The sequence below is a fragment of the Phascolarctos cinereus genome, unplaced genomic scaffold, assembly GCF_003287225.1.
Source record: "Phascolarctos cinereus isolate Bilbo 61053 unplaced genomic scaffold, phaCin_HiC Scaffold_1;HRSCAF=81, whole genome shotgun sequence".
NCBI classification, from domain to species: Eukaryota; Metazoa; Chordata; class Mammalia; order Diprotodontia; family Phascolarctidae; genus Phascolarctos; species Phascolarctos cinereus.
Genome location: NW_027555514.1, coordinates 90,975,463 through 90,997,396, shown reverse-complemented (window position 1 = coordinate 90,997,396; position 21,934 = coordinate 90,975,463). Strand labels below are relative to the sequence as shown.

Genomic DNA, 21,934 nt, shown 5'->3' with positions numbered 1-21,934 from the left:
AATAAGTAAAATAGGGAGCATTTTATAGGGGGAAGGAGGCCTGGTACATTGGGAAATCACTGATGTTTAAAAAAAAAACCAAACACACACCGCCAAAAGGCATGAATCAAACTTTTAAAAGAATAAACTGTAAATAACTCAAAGTTTATGGTTTTTTGTACAATAATTTGTTATAGTTGCTTATTTGTTTCTGTTGATGTTTGCTAAATTGAAAAGAAAAAACTCCAAAACCAAAAACTACCTGACCATCCTCATAGATTCCTCAAAATATGGAGGTGATCCTGAGCAGATTCTATTATGCTGCAAAGGCTTCTGACATGGTTCTGGCAACAGATTATTTTCCAAGGACCAGCCTAACTATGTACGGAGATGAATTCTTTTGGTGGTAGTTGTTGTTGTTTTTTTTAGATGAATTCTTTGGCTGCAGAAAACCATGCATGAATCAAGATAACCCTGCATGATCAATATCTCCCCAACTGCCAAAGCCTTTATTTTAACAGTTGGGAAATAACTAGAGCCTGATATGATAGTTCTGAATTGGTTATCTGTGTCTAGTCAAGTCACCAGCTTGTTAGAGCAAAGATAAGGATTAAACAAAGGCAAAAGAACAGACGGGAAAGGCATGGCATACAAACAACTGTACCCTGATCTATTTAAATAATTAATAACACCAATTAGAGAAATTTCATCAGTAAAACAGAAGTTTTACCAATGTAATTCAATTGCCATAATAGAGACCTAAAGACTGTATGTCACATCAAAATTGCCTTAGTCATGAAATACTTTCCAAGCAGAGAGAGACAGCAAAGGAAACATGTTTAGCATATAAACTCATTAATGAAATATTACAGAGAAATATGGAATAACATAAGTAACAACACTTCAAAAACCAGAAGCAATGGAAGGAAAACTTGGTTTAAAGTAAGCTTGGTGAGAGGCACAGCCAAGACATGCCAAAGACATTTGAGAATGAAATTGGAAGATGAATGACAAAAGAGAAAATATTCTTCTAGAACACCTTTTTCACTAAAGACAACTGAGTGGCCACATTTGGACTTGGGCATTCAGTTCAGGCAGCCTAGTCATTGCTGAGGAAGTGCCCCCCCTTTATGCTGCACAGGCTCTGGCAAGTCCTACCAGATGGCAAAGACTAAGTATGGGCTTCTTTGTATCCTTAGCACTTAGTACAGTGCCTGGAACATAGTAGGCACTTAACAAATGCTTGCCACATGAGGACAAGCCTGGCTAACTTTGAAAGAGCTCCTCCTTTGGCTGAACAGAGAGTGACAAAATTTTTAGCATTTTGGTCTTTGAGAGTCCCAAGTTACAGACGAGGTATGATCTCCCTTGTCAGTGGAGGGAATACCCACCCCAGTAAAACTAGAGATCCTTTGAGTGTTGGAATACCTTCATTTGTCACACCACATTTGAAATTAAGTCCTAGAGAATGAGATGTTGAAGCTGGATGGCTTTTACAGCATTCCTGTTTGATTGTTTAAATTATACCATTCTGGCACTACTGTGTCATTTCACAAAATAATGATTGGTGGTTATGATTCTGGCTGAGAATAATTTCAACCAATTTCCTTGAGTCATGAGAAAAGACCATAGGTTGACAGCTTAGAAACATTCCCCACAGAGTCTTGCAGATACTCACAAGTAACCTTCAGACCTACTACAGCCTGGATGTCAATTTACACAGATAACACAATAATAATACCACCTGCTGTTTCATGGACTCCATGATATTTTGCTACTTAACACACCCATAAAGCCTTAGAATTATACAGATGAAAAGGAAAACTATCTTTTAAAAATTGTTAACTATTTTGCTTTTGGAGAAACAGGAAAAGAACTTGCCTATCCAAGACAGTACCTAAGTCCGTGACAGACAGCTTCCAAATCTATAGCTATACTAGCTATTAATAGGCCCTAGTTTCCCTAGGCAATTGCCTATCCACGTTTTCAAATCTAGTTTAGCTGTTGCTCAATTTCTTAAGGTTTTCCCAGAAACAAAAAATACAACCATTTTCAGCTTGATTCCCAAGTTCTATTTAATATAGGCTTGACAATACGACCCTTCCAGAAGAGGAAACTGCTGATCAAGAAGAAAGAAAGCCCTACCCAACATTTCAGTTCTCTCGGGCTACGACTTGTACAGTAATTAACATTAAGGAAGAAGGGGAAAATATACAAAACAGATTTAACATGTGATGCAATGACGTCTGAAAATGATAGTTTTCCAAACAAATATGGCATTAAATAACAGCAAGAAAGTCATCTGGTCTTCTATTACTATCCATATGAGATTAAGTAAATTCTTAACAGTTTTCAGCAGACAAAAATTAAACTGAAAACATTCTCAGAATTTATTGCTACAATAAGACCTAGTGATACCCATAAATGTTGGCAACCAGATTCACAGATTGTCAGTCAGATAGGCCCTAGAGATGACTTAAGAAAACTGAGGCCCAGGGAAATTAAACGACTTGCCCAGGGCACCACTTCTAAAATCAGTTAAGAAGCAGAAGAACTAGAGATTGAAGTTAGCTAAGATGGTTCAAATTCTGGGTCTGCCACTTAATAGCTATGTGGATCACAACCTTTATGTCCAAGTTTTCTCATCGGCAAATTGAGAACAATGGACTAGATGACGTTTAGGGTCTTTTCTAACTCTCTATGATCCTGGGACTTTCTGACTCCCAGTCTAGTGCTATTATGCCACCTGCCTTCCATCATCTACATGTTATTTCAAGATTCTCTCTCTTCCCCCCCCCACCAAAAAAACCCCTCTAACCATCACAGTGGTTAAATGAAATTCCAGTTAAAGCTTCATCTTATTTATGGGCTTTGTGGAATCTGTTTAAAAAACAATTTCAGCTGTCTATAGTAATTTATACTTCAAACGTGGATAAATTCTATACCAACGGAAAAAAGTTGAGAGAGGAGAAGATGGAAAGGGAATGAAAAGGGGTCCACAATAAAAGGAAGTTGTGGGCATCAGAAAACAAATTCTTCCTAGTTTGCAAATTTATCTATGGCCAGCTTAGAATAAAGTGGTCCTTGATATTCTGCTGGTATGGTCACCTTTCATTAACTCAACAAATATTTGAGGGGCACCTAGGTGGCACAGTGGATAAAGCCCTGAAGTCAGGAGTATCTGACTTCAAATCCGGCCTCAGACCAAACACTTGACACTAGCTGTGTGACCCTGGGCAAGTCACTTAACCCTAATTGCCCCCCAAAACCCAAACCAAAACCAAAACAAAAACACAAATATTTGAGTGGCTCTACTGTTCAAGGTTAGGTGGAGAATTAAGAAAAAAAAAAAGACACAGACTGCACTCATGGAGCTTACAGCAGAGAAGACATGATATATATATAAAGCAAAAACAATCTAAGATAGAATATGAAAGGTAAAAAAAGAAAAAAGGATGTTATGGCAATTCAAAAGAAGAAGAAAGATTAGAGGACGGAAGAGGAACAATCAGAAAAGGCACCTGAATTAGGACTTGAAAAGAAGGTGAAAATCAGACAGGCAGATCTAGGGGGAAGTGGGAAGAGTGGAAGAGTATTCTAGGCAAAAGGCACAGAGATGGGAAAGCACTAGGCTTACTGGACAACAGTGACAGTTTTACTGAGCTGGAGAAGGGGTTGCATAAAGATAGGTTTGCAGGATGGAAAACAGAAGGCCTTAAGTATCAGGCTAAAGAGTTTCAGCTTTACTTAACTTAACAATAGGAATCCCTGGAAAAATTTTTAGCATCATGCTGCCTTTCAAAGGAGACTGATGCTGGCTTGAAGGGCATATTGATAACAATTTTCCATGGATTAGGAAGAGAGGACAGTTATTTAAAAAAAAATTGTAATACTCGGCAAGATTGTAGTAGCAAAGTTCCAAACTGAATGACAATGTTTTAATGTGGACCTGCCTCTCAGATGCTGGACTAGCACTGACGAAAATACTAACTTCTGGGTTTTTTTTTTTAAACTCAAAAATAATCTTAAAATAACTGTTTTCAATGCCTCTCTCAATATCTAGAGGATAAGAAGTTCTTTGGACCCTAAAACATAGGCTAACTCACCAGGAATCCTCATCTTCAAATTCAGTTGTTACCTAACAAAAAGCGTTATAAGAACTTTCAGGGTGATCCAGAAAGAAGAAAGTCTGCCAAGGAGATATCCATTGGCCTAAGCTGCCAGGCCCTTGAGATGATTGAAGGTGAAAACTCTATTCCTTATAGCAAGAATGTTACCCTGTGCCAAGTAAACAAAGCAGCACTCTCCAATAAGCTAGCAGAGCATTGGCAATTTGTGTTATTCACACTAATGTTTCCCTCCACTAGTACTGCTAATTGAAATATGACTATAATATATGTCTTTACAGTAAGATAAACTCAGGTCTTTTTTGCTTGTTAGAAGACCACGACAACAAAGCTAAGGTCCTGGATTGGATCCTTCTATGGACCACTTAATTTCATTCCATTCTTCATCTACATACTATTACATCCTAACTCCAACTTACATGCCCTACACTTTTTGATGGGCCAACACTATTCTTTTTTGTGTGCTGCAAAGTATTATAAAATAATAAAAACATAATTTAAAACATAAGGTATGGAAATAGAACTTGTAAGACTTTCTGTACCATTAAGTACAAAAACAGAAAATTTATATTTAAATTTCTACTGTTGAAACCAGCAAAGCAGCATTGAACTTGTCTAATCAGTATTCATTTATTCTTGTCCAAGAGACTAGAAAGGCAAATGATATGAAGAATCCACAGACAAATCCTTTTTATTAATTCTATGATTCAAATTGAATATATAAACAACAACTATCTATCTTTTTTGCTTAATGGTCCATCAGAGGACAAAAGAAGTGTTGCATTTGATCATTCTAATGGTTCCTTAGTGCAAGTCCCACCTAAGTTTTTTTTGGCGATAACCTTTAAAATGAATTCTTTCTAAAAGATTAATAGCAGCTATGTTTATCAAGTAGGGCTGAACATAACAGCAATGAGTACTTATTACCTTTTGATTGATGTAACTGAATACACAAGAATATAACCATTAATGTCTATGGAGTACGTCTGAGGAAAGATGGAGTACTCATCCTGTGGGGAGGGAAAAAAACCACAATTATATTCAAGGAAATTATCTAACATAAAAAGCAATCATCATCAACATTTCTCCAAAGGATATCAACTGTTACACTGAAATAAATACATGACCGGACGCTCTTAGTTCACTATACTATAAAACAAGACTACTAAGCTATGCTATTACATTTCTACCCACCAAATACATCTAGAGCAGGCTAGGGCAGGAATGTGTGTGGAGAGTGAGGAAAGACATATTTTAAAAGCAAGTACCTGGGTAGAATATTAATAATAATTGACATTTATACAGCATCTTTAGGTCTGCAAAGTGCTTTGCATAGTGACCATCTAAATTTCACAATAATTCTGCAACATATTCACCAGAGAATGCTTCCCATTTCACATTAGAGGAAACTAAGGCTTGGAGGTTAAGTGACTTGCCCAATGACCACAGTATTCTAACCCAGATTATCTCTATTCCAAAATCACCACTCTAACCATCACTACAAAACTAGTTTTTGTTAACTGGTTAAGATGAGTTAACTGTTGACTTCTCCCCAAATTTCTAAGTGGAAGGAAGTAATAAAAAACGAGTAAGTTCTGTAAGGAAAGAGTTGACAATTGTATAATAGAAAGTAAATCAGATTGGGGGTCAGAAGACTATCATTTCTAATCTCAGCTGTGCTATTAACTAGCTGAATGATCTCAAGCAAGTTACAACATTTGCCTTGGGGCCCCACTGTCCTGAATGGCAACTGCAGCACTCACTCATCATTTCAAATAGACCCCAGCCAGCTTTAATTTACTCCCTACTCCTGAGCCTTTTTCTCAACTGCCTAACTAGAAGCCTTGTAGCCATACTCCCTTAAGTTTTAGAACCATGATCAAATCAATTCTGCTATTACTCTTGGATGGGGTCCATACTCTATGGCCCCCTTCACCATTCCTGAACCAAAATATCCCTTCAGACTCTACTTTCCCATGTGCGCTGTGCCCCTTCCCTCCCATTAGCATGAGGCTCCTTGAAGCCTGAGACTGTCTTTGCTTTTGGATTTGTATTGTCAGTGCTTAATATAGTGCTTAGTACATGGTGTTTATATAATAGTCAATATACTGACAATATACACAATATTATATATACACCTACTAAATCTAAGTATTTCACCACTGGTAAACAGAAAAAAAAATATTAAGATGTGGAGGATAGGTAAACCTATTGTACTCTTTATCACACCTCACTTTACTAATGACCACATATGATAATCACTACCATTTCTGGTGTTTTCCTTTTTATGACTTATTTTTTAGAACTCAATATGCAAATAATTTTACTAGGTCTTAAAGCCATTTCAATATAAATTCAGCTCCCATTTTTGTAAGAGAAATTGGTGATAGAATTTTTTTAAGAATGCTAGTCCATATATCAATGTAATACTGTATTACAAATACTTATAAAGTAATATTTTAAGGGTACCATTTCAAGAGTTCAGTACGGAGTTATTAAATACCAGTTAGGTTCTGGGAATCCAAACACCAAAATGAACTAGTTACTGCCAAGGAGCCTGCATTTTACAACATACACACAGATAAGTAAATACAAGGTAATCTGAGGACAGATAGCACATTAACATACTAAGGGGATAATGAATTCCCTTCAGAAGTAAAACCTGAAAGGAGGTAAGATACAGCTTGAAGGAAGATAAAGATTCTGAAATGGAGAGATAGTATATTCCAAGTATAGGAAATTGCTTGTGCAAATGAAAGGAAGCAGGAGGTTGTGTTCAGGTCAGGAAATAGTTATTAGTCCAACTTAGCTGGAATGGGAGTTAAAGGATAAGAATAGAAAGAAAATGAGAAATAAGGCCAGAAAAATTAGGTGGAAAGCCTCAAGAACCAGGCTATGGGACATGAAAGATATACCCAGGGATGATGTTTCCCAGAGAGAGAGATATTTATAAGAACAAAAAAGGAAAGAATATGAAAATATCTATCTAGAATGAAGGAAAGCTTCAACGAACAAACATTCTGCAAGTGCCACTATTCCTGGCAATGGGAATATAATATAAACATATAAAAAGTGAGTTAGCCCTTGCCCGACAGGAGAAGACGACGGATTTGAGAATTAATGCAGTACAGAGGGATAAGCATTTCCTTTTGGTTATGAGAACAAGGGACTATCTTGATCTTTGAGGCAGAAGGTAGAGTCTCATCTGGGAGTTCTTGAAGGGGCACCATTTGGCAGACACACACTAAAAGGGATGAATAGGGTCTTCAAGAGCTGACCAGCAGCAGCAGTGGGGACACAGCACCCTCAGCTATCATTCTTTCTTCAAACTAACACATTCAGCCCAGTATTTAAAGAGCCAAAGCAAAGAGGCAGCAGACAAAAGGCAACACTGAAAGGAGAGCTAAGCTGTGGTAAAGAGAGAAAGTGGAGGGCCACCAGGTCCTTTCACAGACATCTCAGCACAGATGACTCAGGCTGAAGCTACCAGCTTTACCCAATGAGTTCCAATAAAAGTTCCTAACTTCTTTTCTCTCTGCCTGTTTAAGAACAGACACTGTAATATATTCTGCTAGCTTCTTTTATCCAAACCTTTCCTATAGCTTGATTTTTGCTTCAAATATAGAGGCCAAGGGCTACCTAGAGATAAACAAAAATTTTAATTTGAACAGAGAGGCAAACCTTTCCCTGAATGTTAAGAGTTGTCCTAACTGGGGGATCAGTTATTGAGATTATACTCCTATTTTTTTTTGTCTGATAAACTCCATAAAACAGGAGAGACTGGGCCCCTGAGGGCCATTTTATTGCCCCCAAGCTGAAAAGCAAACTGATGTAACAGGGCACGGCTGATTAACTCTCCAGAAATAAAGGGAGGAAAAGAGGGAAGGCTTGGGAAAGATGGAGCTCTGATCCTATCCAGCAGGAAGGAGAGAGCAAAAAGAAGCCAGTACTAGCTGGCCAATTCTACCCTCCACAGCAAAACCCACAGCCCAGTGTTACCAAAAAAGGTTTTTCCCTCTCCTCTTGTATGGTTAATGAATAAATTGCAGTAGAAAACAAAAACGAGAAATGTATACAGTCCCCAGTAACATTAAAACTCTTAAAATGACACAAAAATCCTAAATGCTTTCTTCCAAAGAAAAAGATGCATCTTCAGCAGTCTTCTAAATTTTGTATATATTAATTCCCTTTCAGAGACACACTGGGAATCCAAACACCAAAATGAACTAGTTACTGCCAAGGAGCCTGCATTTTACAACATACACACAGATAAGTAAATACAAGGTAATCTGAGGACAGATAGCACATTAACATACTAAGGGGATAATGAATTCCCTTCAGAAGTTCTATGAACCAAAACTCTCACTAGAAATACAGAGAAATGAGGTGACCTACTCAGCATGAATCAACAAAAATGTTTTTCTCAATATAATAACATGATAACTTAGGTAATATGTGTGGGGGAGGTCATAGTGGATATGAATAAATGACAAGGGCATATATGTGCAAATGCACATATGCATGGAATATTCATGGAACTAAATTTTTGCTATTTCCATGACTTCCTAGAAACAGAGCTCCAAGTTTTGAAATCTCTCTTCTCTCCTCTTCCCCAATGCTCAATCTAGTTTTTAAGGAAACTCAAAATGGCCACTGACCTGCTGCCACCATAAATTATCCCTTCATTCCATATTCATTTTAAACCTGCAGAGAAGAAGGGAGTTAATAGCTGACTTTAGGTTTATATTAATAACATCATATTAATCAGCCACAGGACGGCTAGGTGGCACACAGGATAGAATACTGGGCCTGAAATCAGGAAGACTTATCTTCCTGAGTTCAAATCTGGCCTCAAGATTCTTATTAGCTGTGTGATCCTGGGCAAGTCATGTAAACTTTGACTGTCTCAGTTTCCTCATCTGTAAAATGAGCTGGAGAAGTAAATGGCAAACCAATTCAATGTTTTTGCCAAGAAAACCCCAAATGGGGTCATGAAGAGTTAGACACAACTGAACAACAAAATCAACCACTATGACTTTAAATCAATAAGACATTTGGAACAATCAATTCTAACCTTTCACTCTAAAACAAAAAGTGAAATAAGGAAAACCTCTAGTTTCCAAATCAGACTTAATCTGCTTACCTGATCCTTTCATAAGAATCAGATAGTTGGCAGTCTAGTAAAACCTCAGCCCTTCTGTTTATCTCCAGGTATTACATCTTGTAATTAATTTAATTTAGGTCAACAGTGTGGTTCCCATTGGAATGGTAACAGCTACTCTTCACTGTAGTGGGAAATTCAAGATGTCAAAAGGATTTACTCCTACGCTTCCAGCATTCAATATCCCCTTAATCCTACACCTCTAGTCACCCATTCCATATTTATCTTTTTCCACTGAGCTCTGCTCATTTTTATACTGTCACAAGAACAGTTACTATCACAAGTTCTTAAAGGGTTAGTATTTAAGATCCACTTCAATTGATATACCACACTTCTTCATTCATAAAACTTGCAATTTAAACTGGCTTCTCTGCAATAGTTTTGCTCATAATCTATGTTTTCAACCAAGGTGACCCAACTGTACCCTTGCTTCCATGTTTCTTCCCTTATCAGGCTCTCTCCACTACTTTGAGCTCCTTTAAGACCCTTCCTATAAATCTTTTAAAGCTCAACTCAAATGATACCTTCTTCCCTGATCCACTGCCTGCCGAACTATTAACCCTTCCACACCTCAGACTTCACATATTTCCTAATGTAGCTATCTTGTCAGATTATGTACCATAGCTATATCTGCTGTCTAATCTACTAGACTGGACACTTTTCAGAGTAGGGACTGTTTTATACAAACCTTGTACCTCTTCCAATACACCTAGTAAAACACTGAAGATGGACAGCGTTTAATAAATGTTTATCAACACTCTGCTCTGATCATTCCCCTTACAGTTTTTTTTTTACCATGTTGTCTTGCATGTTATTCCCTTTGTTTTGCAATTTATGTTTCTTCTGTTATTTTAAGGTATCTCCTCCTCCTATGAGAGGAATGACATCTTATTTGTTATGTGAGCAAGAGGCATTTATTAAGCATCTACATTGTGTAAGAAACTCTGCTAGATGGAAAGGATACAAATACCAAAGTCAAATAGTCTCTGCTTTCAAGGATTCCAAGAATCTCTTTCTAGAAGCAATGGCAGTACTGATTTGATAACTGTTTCCAGAGCAAGAGGTGGAAAGCACCAAAGAATGGGAGAGTATGCCACACACACAGGGGGCATGGAGCCTACAGTAAATGGATGGGAAACACAGTGAGAAGCTGCTATGAGGAATAAATAAATGTATATTCATGTAATAAGGCTACCTGTACTAAGTACTGGGTTGTGCACACAGTGGACATTTACTAAAGATTTGATGAGTGAATGTTAAACCTAAAGAATTAAGTATCAATCATCACTACAAAATGCTAACCCAAATATAAAGCAAAAGTATAAACAAATTTCTTTTGTAACCCTTGGATTTAATATTCTTGAATAGTACTCTTAGTAAAAGGCTGTGAGTATCACTTTTAAAGTTGGTTTCTCAAGTCTTATAAAGATCATGTAATTTATAGAAGATCAGTACCCCATGAAGGCTACTTACAGGAGCTCTTAAAAATTGCCACTGATAGTAAAACTAGTTATAATACCTGAGATTTTCTGGAAGGATAGGGGATTGGAAGAATGGAGAAGGGAGAGACTAATTGGAAGTAAGGACATATGTCTTACGTACTATGGGTGGTATTGCTAAGGCCTAACTCCTAGGGCAAAGGACACTAATACATTAGTTAAAAAAAAAAATACAAGGGGCAGCTAGGTAGCTCAATGGATAGAGCACTCGCCCTGGAGTTAGTAGAACCTGAGTTCAAATCCACCCTCAGACACTTGACACTTCCTAGCTGTGTGACCCTAAGCAAGTCATTTAACCCCAAGTGCCTCTCCAAAAAAACAAAAAAACCCACAAACAAAAACAAACACAGTCCAATTTGGTAAGAAATTAAAAACAAAGTTTTCTCAATGGTTCAGTGGGAAGAGCACCAACTGAACCTAGAGTCACAGGCCCTAAGTTCAAATTCTGACTCTACCACCTGTGGGACCTTGAAGAAGTCACAACCTCCATGGGCTCCAGTTTCCTCATTTAAAAAATGAGAGTTTGGATCTAGATGATACTGATTCTATACCCTGGCCTGGTCACAGTGCCAAGAAACTAAAATCAAATATATAGACAGGAAGGGAGCCCTTTATATTTAGATGCTCACAAATGGACTAAAGAATGGAAACTGCGTATTAGCAAGTTTATAAATTCACACTCCGCACACCTATGGAGCGGCAGACTTTTAACAATCTTAGTCATACTAATTAGGACAGGCTGAAATCTATTTCGACCCTCCCCCAAAAGAAAAACCATTATCAACAACCTTTAAGCAGAATGAAGCCACCAAGTCTGCTTAGAAGAATTTTAAAGGACAGATGATATTTGGGAGCTTTCTTCTGTCTTTTTATTTTACTGGCCCCAAAGGATAACTTTTAACTCAAATTTAACTTCACAGAATCATCATATGATTTAAGTCACTATTCCTGTATTGCATTTTCAATGGAAACAGTAAACAAGTAGAACTTTTTCCAGTGTCACACAGGGAGTACTTCGGTGAACAATTATCAAGTAGAATTCTTTAATGGAGAGCCAAAATCTCACAGTAAATACAAACTCTTCTAAAACTATAAATATTCAATTAACTGAACAATTACATGTATCTAACTATGAAGAAAGCACACGAACTGTATGATTATCACAATTAGGATCTATTAGGATAGATCACTCTCTACATGCATTTAAATAAGACTAGCTGATTTACACAGGTATTGAGACTATCACAAGGCTTAGAATGTAGTACCATGTGGATAAGTTAGATTCTGAAAGGCACAAAAAAATCCATACTTGGGACAAACTAACCTTAATTTCTTTAAAATGAAATATAAAAATTTATACTGTACAATTAATATGCGTTCAACATAAACAACTTCCAAATTCTCGAGCATTAAACAAGCAAAGCTAGTGCCAAAGTGGACAATTTCACCGTGTGGATCTTTAAGCCACTAGAGATTACTTACTTGCCCAGCTGTGTCTACCAGCTGAAGATGATATTCTTGTCCATTTACTGTGATCAATTTTGTAAATGCTACAAAAAACCAAAAGGAATTAAATGTTAATCTACAGTTAAAAAAAACCCTCTACCCAGAACACTTACTTTTAAAGCTTTATCACTGATGAATAATTGAGCATAAAGTACCTAAAAGAGCCTAACACAAAAGAAAACCATCCTTTCTCCCAGTTTTCATCATTTAGCTCTATTCACCATGAGGACATTTTCACACATCAAGTCATCAATGAACTCGTAAAAACCCAGAATCTTTTTTAAGGTTTGCAAACTATGGGCCAATGCTAACCCATAAAACTATTAAAGATTTACTTATGGGCATTCTTTTTTATATAAAAGAAAAAATTTGATTCTAATTCCAAAGGCTAAAAACTCCTCATTAATATTAAGTCTGGTTTCCAAGCACAAAGTTTTATGTTAATTGAAGCACTAAGAACATTTAGTACAAAAAAAAAAAGGATTAAAAATTTTCACTGTATGATAAAACTGCAAAAAGAATTAAAATTCTAAGTTATGGCCATCATTTCCTCTCAACTTACTGGCAACAAGCACTCTGGCCCAGTTCTTTATCAAGGAAAAAAAAAATCAGAATATTTATTAAAATACCTGTACACTTTTTAAAATCAAGAATTCTAGAGAAATACCAACTGGTAACTTCTCTACTTTTTTGTCTGCATTTATTAAATATTTAAAGTTTCACCATCACATTAGGAATATATAGCAGGGAAAGTACTGAATTTGGAGTTAGATTTTAATTCTTGTTTTACTATAATTAACCTATGATCCTATAGTTTCATTTTGATTTTCAAATAAAAGTTGATGTAAAATCAGTTCAAAGAAGGTTTTAATTTTTAGATAATCACAGCTTCCAGACAGAAACTGAAAATAATTATTTTGGAAATGTGGTTACATTTAAGGTTAGTAAGCTGAAAAGGGATACATGAACTATTTAATAGTTGCTTTCATTCTGTTAACAAATGACAACTCAATCCCCTACCTCCTACAACAAAACTGAAAGATCTAACACCTAGAAAGAAGAAAATAAGGGTAAGGAGGGGAGAACTAAGATATTAGAGGAAGAGGAGTTATTTCCTCTACTCAGTACACTTTTCACTTGTTAATAATTCATTAGAAAAGAGCAGTGCCTGAAACACAGTAGGTGTTTAATAAGTGTTTACTGTTACACTCAAAACCTCATTACATGCCTAAGCAATCTGCATGTTGCACGGAATTCCTTCTAACACTAAAACAGCACACTAGCTTTCACAGTGAAAAGATAATATAGAGAAAAAGTTGGACAGGAAACCAGTATTCGCCAAGTAATGAAATGAACATGAATACAAAGAACAATCAGATTTCAACATTAATTTGTAAGGGTGGAACAAATGATTTTTAAAATGATGGGTTAAGAATGCTAATAATAAAGGTATATCAAATGATTAAGAACAATGGAGATTACCAAAACTGATACTTTTAGGCACCATTCAATATAGACACTCAATACATGTTAATGAGGATGACTAATCAGAGATTATTTTCATAACCTTTATTCTTCAGAACTGAATTATTACTACTGTGCCCTTAAAATATGGCAGTGTGCAATCAAAACATTTACTCAGTCTTTACTGGGGGCAACCACTGTACTAGGTACAGGGAACAAGCTAAAAGAAACACAGTCCCTGCTCTCAAAGAGGTTTATTTGTTGTTGTTATTGTTGGGTTTTTTTTTTTGTGGGGTGCGGGTGGGGACAGAGGTGATATAACACAGACAGAAAAAACAAATACAAGGTAATAGGAGGAAGAAGACACTAACAGGATTGAGAAGGAAGGCAAAGAAGAAGGGCTTCCAGAAGGAAGCTTGAAATCTAAGCTAACTCTGGAAGGAAGCTAGACAGTCTAAAAGGCCAAGGTGAAAAAGGACAGGAAATGAAGGAAATGAAAATGGCCTTACTCCTTACCTAAGCCCTCTACCTGTTCAAGGATTCCTCACATGGAGGGAGAGTATGTGTGAAGGTTTGAAGGCTGGAGATAGAATGCCAATTTGGCTGAACAGAGAGTACATTAAGGAGGGGAACATGAAACAAATCTGAAAAGAAGCCAGATTATGGAAAGCTTGAAATGCCAGGCTGAAGTTTCTATTTTATTCCAGAAGCAATAAGGTGGTACTGTAACAGAGACTTTTGAACTGCTATTCCCAATTCAATTACGTGTTAACTCGTTGTTTAAGTCAAGATCTGTTTTACTTGCCACCTTGCATTCCAGTATAGTTTTAATAATATACACAGTTTTTAAACCCACAAGGACATGGTGAATATACTGTAAAATTCAGTTAATCAGAATCTAACAGGAGCCCTCAGTCTAATAGCATACACCTATATCTCCAAGTAAAACTTTAAAACTGATCTTTATAATGAGGATTCCTAAGTAATACAAAATTATCCCCAAGAGAAGAATTCAATCAAAATTAAGAAAGGGAATTTTCACCAATATTTTGTTAAGTATTTCAAACAGATTGAAACCTTAATAAAACATTCAATTAACCAGAATCTTATTTTAAGCTGAAGAGTTTATAGATAAAATAATGAAACAAAATAAATTGTTCCATGGTTATATTTCGAGTCCTTTTCATGGCAGAACTAAAATTAGGATTAAAAAAAATGTAGCTTACTTGGGGTTCATACCTCAGACAAAAAGCATAATATGTAACAGTAAGGAAAAAAAACACCACCAGATATTTATGAAATCTTTACCGTATGCTAGTATCATGCTATGAGGTATACAGTATAAGGTACAAGCCCCTGACCTCAAGGGGTAATTTAGAGTCACAGATTGTGACCCTGTGCAAGTCACTTAACCTCTGTCTGCCTCAGTATTTTCATGTGTAAAATGGGAATAAAAATAGCACACTCTCCTATCCAGGATTGTTATGAAAATAAAATGAGGTAATGTTTGTAAAGTGCTTAGAAACTGCCATTCTAGCTATATGAAATATCACAAAGGGCAAAACAGTTAATTGATACAGTGGTAAAGATAGAACTATGACTTCTAAGGAATGAGAGACTTTAGTGTTAGGTAAGCTCCAACTAATAATAAGAGACTTGAGCCAGGCCATAATGTCTTGAGTTTAAAGTGACAATCAACCAAAGCCAGCAAGCTAGCAGTGTCCCAATAGAACTGACTCTACAAAGTACCCCAAGCTTTCAACACTTCAAGGAAATGCGGGAACCATCAGCAAGTGTAAAAGAATTTTCCAGTAGGAAAATGGTATATGTACAGTGAGTGAGAAAGCTGCAGCGACAGTTATGGTTCATGAACTTGTATGTTAGCCTTACATGGCTAATTTATAACCCATAGCCAATAATGAAAATGAACTCAACAGGAAAAAATGAAGACAGCACCAATTTCAAGGCTCTTCAGATTTTTCAAAACATGGCAGAATCACTCTCATTCTCAACTAGATCTTTCTCCATAGAGCACTTTGCAGTACTTCAATGAAGGATTAAAGAATGAGCACGAATCCTTAAGGTTATACAAGTGGTTCGTTGTGCGATGACTAATATTGATAAACTTAACCCTTCCCAGCAATACAATGATCTAAGACATCTCCAAAGGCCTCGTGATGGAAAATGCTATCCACATCCAAAGAAAGAACTATGGAATTTGAATGCAGATTGAAGCATACTATTTGCTATTTTTTTCTCTTCTGTTTAGTTTTGTTTCCTCTTTCTGATGGTTCCTCCTATTGGTCCTAATTCTTTCTTACAACATCACTAATGTGAAAATATGTTTCACAGGAATGTATATGTATAGCCTATATCAGATTGTGCGCCGTCTTAGGGAAGGAGGAAAATTTTAAACTCAAAAGCATATGGAAGTGATTGTTGATAAATCAAAATAAATTAAAAAAAAAGGGGAGGGAAAGGTTATACAAGTGGTTGTAGGTCTTTGACCCCTCAGTTCTCCATAGGTCATCTCTTTGGCGCTAGCCACTTTCTCTTCTTTTCCCCATCTCATTCCCTTGGTGAACCAATTCAACTCTACACTGTCCTTTTCTCTTGAGTCCTTGGCCCCCTTACCATGTCACCAATGGCACCTTACCAAGCCTCAGTCTTTTGTCACTTTCACTATTTGCTGTCTTTGATCCTACACACATGCGGCTGCACGCATGTGGAGAAAATCATGTAACTGTTCTGATTCAGTCCACTACAAATTTATAACCTCAATTGGGCCCTTTCTGCTGCTAGGCGATCCTACTATATGCCTCCTTAATTCCAGTGTTTCTTCCAACCCTTTACATCCCTCCTCATACTTCCCATGTCTCCCCCTCTGCCCTATCCTCTCAGCTGAGAACCACTTTTCTACAGAAAAATAAATGAACCATTTGAATGAGCCATTTGAACTGAACTCTCTCATCTTCCCTCTTTTTCTCACATCACTCATTTGCCTTCTGCTACTATCTCTTCCTTCAACCCTATGTCACATAATGAGGTGGCTTTACTCTTTACCTAAGCCCTCTATCTGCTCAAGCAATCCCATTCCATCCTGTCTCCTCTGACATGTATTTGTATGTTGTCCCTCCCATTAGATTGTAAGTTCCTTGAGGGCAGGAGCTGTCTTTTGCCTCTTCTAGTATCCCCTGCACTAGGCACAATGCCTGGCACATAGTAGGAGCTTAATAAAGGTTTATTAACTCTATTCCTGAAATAGGAAAGGGGTGAGAAATGTTCTTAATCAAAAGAAGAGGAAAAAATGTTTAATCATAACTTATTTCAAAGGAACTAAGTGATCTTCTAAAGCAATATTCAAAAGTCAGGTTGACTATTTAAACGGCTGTTACATGATTTCAGTGATGGAAATGTACATTTACAACCTAAAATATAAAACATTAATAACATCTTGATATTTTTGCAAATAAACAGTTTAGAATTTCTCCTTCATAAAACAGGAAGATGGAATTTCCCATATCATGAGGCTAGACCTCATTCTTATTGCTTCAGTAACAAGATGTAAAGCAAAATTAATAACTTATAACTTCTTGCTGACATCAAATAAGTATCCAGTCTAGAGTCCTGAGTTCAAATCTACTTTAGATAGCTTTAGATGCCTTGCTGATCTACACTAATAAACTGTCTCTTAAGTAAATGAAGAGCCAAATTACAAATATCATAGATAAAACTCTCCAATCTTTTGTGAGAGAGCTCATCCAATTTCTCTACATTTTTTATAAGCATTCATTCCACTTCACTTCAGCTGAAAACTGGCTTTCCCTTTATTACTAATGTCTTCTTAAACCCTCTCTGACAACTGCAGCTCCTTCTCCCACCCACAACTAGTAGTTGTACTGTACCTTGGACCTTGTCGTCATGTAGAATGGTTCCACCTCCAAGATCTAAGATTGCCTTCTCTGATCTCATTGTCTTTACTTTCCATCTCTCCCACTTCCTTCATTCCTATCAAACCCACTTTTGACCCTCCTCATGACCTTCAAAGTTCCAAACTCCTACCTATCCTCCCACTCCATCATTCCCTTTCTGATTTCCTAAGCCTTCTCACCCAGTCTAGACCCCAAGGCCAATCACTGCAATGATGTTTAATCTGCACCCCAAGAGTCTATCACTTTCTTCGTCTATTACCTGGCTTGCCAATCACCAACCTCGAAAAAAAAAATCCTACCATTTATTTGCTCTATTCAAATTTCCACGTGCCATTAAAGTAAAACTGTGCTGATGGTGTTCACTTCTAATTCATGTAAACCTCAGTCGGGTCTTCATGGCTGCTAAGCAATCTCCTTATTCATTTCACTGGCATCCTACTGGCATTCTTCACATTCCTTTCCTGTTTTCTTCAAATCCCCGAACCACATTCCCCATTCTTCCTTGAACTTAGAAGGTAAACAGGATGGATTCTTCTTGTACTTACTGAGAACAAGATCACCAAGTGATAAGTCCAAGTTCCATTCCTGCACTTCTCAAAATTTCTTTTTACTCATCCCTGCCTCTTCTCCTGACTCAGAGGAAGCATGTGTTTTCTAAAGTTAACCTTGTCTCCTGCAGGATATCATCTAATCTTTCTATTTAAATATTAAATAAATGTATTTATATATTTAAAATTTTTTATCATCTCTCTCATCAACATCTATCTTCAAAATATGTTTTGTTCTGTTTTCGGTTAGGCAATGGAGTTAAGTGACTTGCCCAGGGTCACATAGCCAGTTATTAGGTCCTCCTGAATCCAGGGCCAATGCTCTATCCACTGTGCCACCTAGCTGCCCCCATCTTCAAAACATGCTTAAGATTTTTTTCAAAACTATACATCTTGTAAGAGATGTACAAAAAACCCTGAATCTCAGACCTAGAGTTTCCAAGCTGGAAAGGGCTATTTTAGTTCAACCCCTTATAGAAGCATACTCTAAAATTTACTTTTTAGTTCAACTGAAAATATTAAGAAATATTTCTTTAATCTAAAGTTCTTTCCAGACTTTTGCCTTTAGGAAAACGTGTAAAAGATCACTAACAAGGACTAAGATTCCAGGATTAGGGATTAAAGGTGGTAATCCAATTTAATTCTTCTTTGGTTAAGATCACAGCCTTCCCTACTCCCAAAGTGACAGGGCTAAATAAGACTGATCTCAGGGAAGCAAGGCCTTTCAATCTGTGATGGGAGTATGGTCAAGAAGTAGTTTTTAGTAGATAGTGAGTAGTTTTTAAGTGATTATTGTTGTACAGAGTAAAATGTTAACCCCAGACTAGATTTTAATATATTGTGACCTTTTTATTATTCAAGATTCTTATGTTACCTCAAACTGTCTTGAGGTAGAGAAATGTTGGAAGCATGGGAGAACCATATCAATTTAGACATTTCTCTCTCTAAGGAACATAGACTTTTAAAATTAATAATAATTGTGTCTTGCAGATTTGTAACTAAAACAGAGTACAGTATTAACTTTTTTTTTCTTAAAAAAATCATTTCACAGATGAATAAAGTGAAGGAGATGTATTCAAGTGTTTCATTCAAGGTCACAAGGCTAGTCAGTGGCAAAGTTAACAATGAGAACGCAGGTTGTGACTCTCAAGCCACTGTTTTCTCCACTCTTCCCCACTGATGTCCACTTGGGTGCTACAGCAACTTGAAAAGAAACATCAGCACTAGCTGCCTCCACTTTCTTACCTATCTTGAAGCCTTTGCAATTTAGTGTCTGCTTCCATTACTCTGCTTCCTTAAAAGTATCATCAATGACTTCCTAATCACCAAATGACCTAAGGATATAGTTGTCTCTCCTCTTTTCAAACCATCATACAATGTTGTATTACAGCGTAATTGTCATTTCTATGCTTAAAAACAATAACAAAATAACACAATGTAAGCTCAACAACAAAAAATGTTTACTCCTTACCCGCTGGTGAATCAAGCCAAAACTCTTTTACCTGGTACTCAAGACACTCTACAATCTGGTCTTCAAATTTTTAACATTAATTTCCTACCATTCATTAACTTAAACAGTACCTTCCAAAAATAACTAAATGATGCACCTAATATATTCCATGCTTTCCTGGAATGAATTCCCTTCCTCTCCTCAACCCTATCCATTTTCTGAAAGCTTAGTCATCCTTCAAGGTCCAGTTGAAATTACAACTCCTCCATGATACCATCTCTGGTTAAGTGTAGACACTTTAGATTAGGATCTAAAAACATTTTCCCCTCTGAAATCCCCAAACTTTGTGACAAATACCTCCCATGGCAATTATCATATTCTAATTAGAGGCCAATGCACCTATTAAGTTCCCCAACTAGAAATTAAATTCATAAGGGGTGGTACAGTGGATAGAGCACCAGCCCTGATGTCAGGAGGACCTGAGTTCAAATCTAGCCTCAGACCAAAAACACTTAACACGTTCTAGCTGTGTGACTGGGCAAGTCACTTAACCCCAACTGCCTAAAAAAAAATTCATGAGAAAAATTTATAACCAAACGAGATACAGAGCATTCCAAGATGTAAAATGGACAATTTTGATTATATTAAATTATAAAGTTTTTCCACTAACAAAACCAATACAATCAAGCTTAGAAGAAAAGCAGAAAGCTGGGAAACAATCTTCCCAGTGTCTCTGATAAAGGCCTCATTTCTCAAATATATAGATAACGGAGTCAAATTTATAAGAATATAAGTCATCCCCCAACTGATAAATGGTCAAAGAATATGAACACAGAATTTTCAGATGAAGAAATCAAAGGCATCTATAGCATATGAAAAAATGCTCTAAATCACCATTGATTAGAGAAATGCAAATTAAAATAACTCTGAGGCACCACCTCATACCTAACAGGTTGGCTAATATGACAGAAAAGGAAAATGATAAATGTTGGAGAAGATGAGGGGAAAACTGGGTCACTAATGCACTGTTGGTAAAGTTGTAAACTGATCCAACCATTTTGGACAACAATCAAACTGTGCAGACCTTTGATCCAGAACACCACAACTGGGTCTGTAGCCCAAAGAGATCATAAAAAAGCGGAAAGGATCTATCTATGCAAAGTGAAGTAAGCAGAACTAGGAGAACATTGTATACAGTATTCCATACAGTGTTAGCAACATTGCGGATAATCAACTATAAACGACATAGCTGTTCTCAGCAATACAATGATCCAAGACAATTCCAAAGCACTCATGATGGAAAATGCTATCCACATCCAGAGAAAAAACTGATAAGAGTATGAATGCAGATTGAAGCATACTATTTTCTCTCTCTTTTTTTTTGTTTTTTTTCTTTTAGTCTATTTCTTCTTTCATAACATGACTAATATGGATATGTTTTACACGACTGCACATATATAACCTATATCAGATTGCTTACCATCTTAGGGAAGGGGGAAGAAAACGTGGAACTCAAAAACTTTAATCGCCTTTATAAATAATTGGAAAAAATAAAATATTACTTAAAAATAATTACATTTCTTGAGATATGGACTTTATTAACTTTGTGTGCAGGGGCAGCTAAGGCAGCGAAGTGGATACAACACTGGGCCTAGAGTCAGGAGGACCTGAGTTTAAATCCAACCTTAGACACTTGACACTTACCAGCTGTGTGACCCTGGGCAAGTCACTTAATCCCACTGCCTAGCCAAAAAACAAAAGGGAAAAAAAACCAAAACACAAAACTTTGTGTCCTACCCCATCCTCCCACTCCACCAAAGCACAGTATTTGTGGAACATAAAATTATGTTGACCTGTACACCTCAATACAAAAGGCTAGTCAGGTTCACCTCAGAGTCACAATGCCTAAGGTTCAAGTCTCAGTTTTAAATTTACTGTTTGACTACCACTATCTCTTGAATGATATCCCTGAATCGCCCTTGGGAAACTGCATTAATGGCCAAAAGCTTCTCACTGAAAGGCCCATCTTTTAAACTCCAAATTTACTGATATTATAATGTATCTAAGACACAGAATACTTCAGTTTCCTAAGAAGTGATGTTGAGGATCATCCAAAGGGCATAAGACCATAATAATTGACAATAAAGAATTTGAAAGAAGTAGTGTGAATTCTTGTTATCAGAGAAATATATGATGAAAAATAGGATATTAGGGAGTTCAAAAGATAACTAAATGAATAATGCTATGCTTCAGTGTTATCCACAATAT

General features: G+C 36.6%; 1 protein-coding gene across 1 annotated transcript in view; it reads right to left on the bottom strand.

Moving 5' to 3' along the window:
- The window catches only part of RHEB (Ras homolog, mTORC1 binding), a 66,528-nt gene that overhangs the window by 8,543 nt on the left and 36,051 nt on the right, over positions 1-21,934 (bottom strand). The window contains exons 3-4 of the mRNA XM_020977898.2: positions 12,249-12,316; positions 5,034-5,116 (exon numbers count right to left, since the gene is read on the bottom strand). Coding sequence (XP_020833557.1) covers positions 5,034-5,116; positions 12,249-12,316 — 151 coding nt within the window. The remainder of the gene's footprint in view (positions 1-5,033; positions 5,117-12,248; positions 12,317-21,934) is intronic.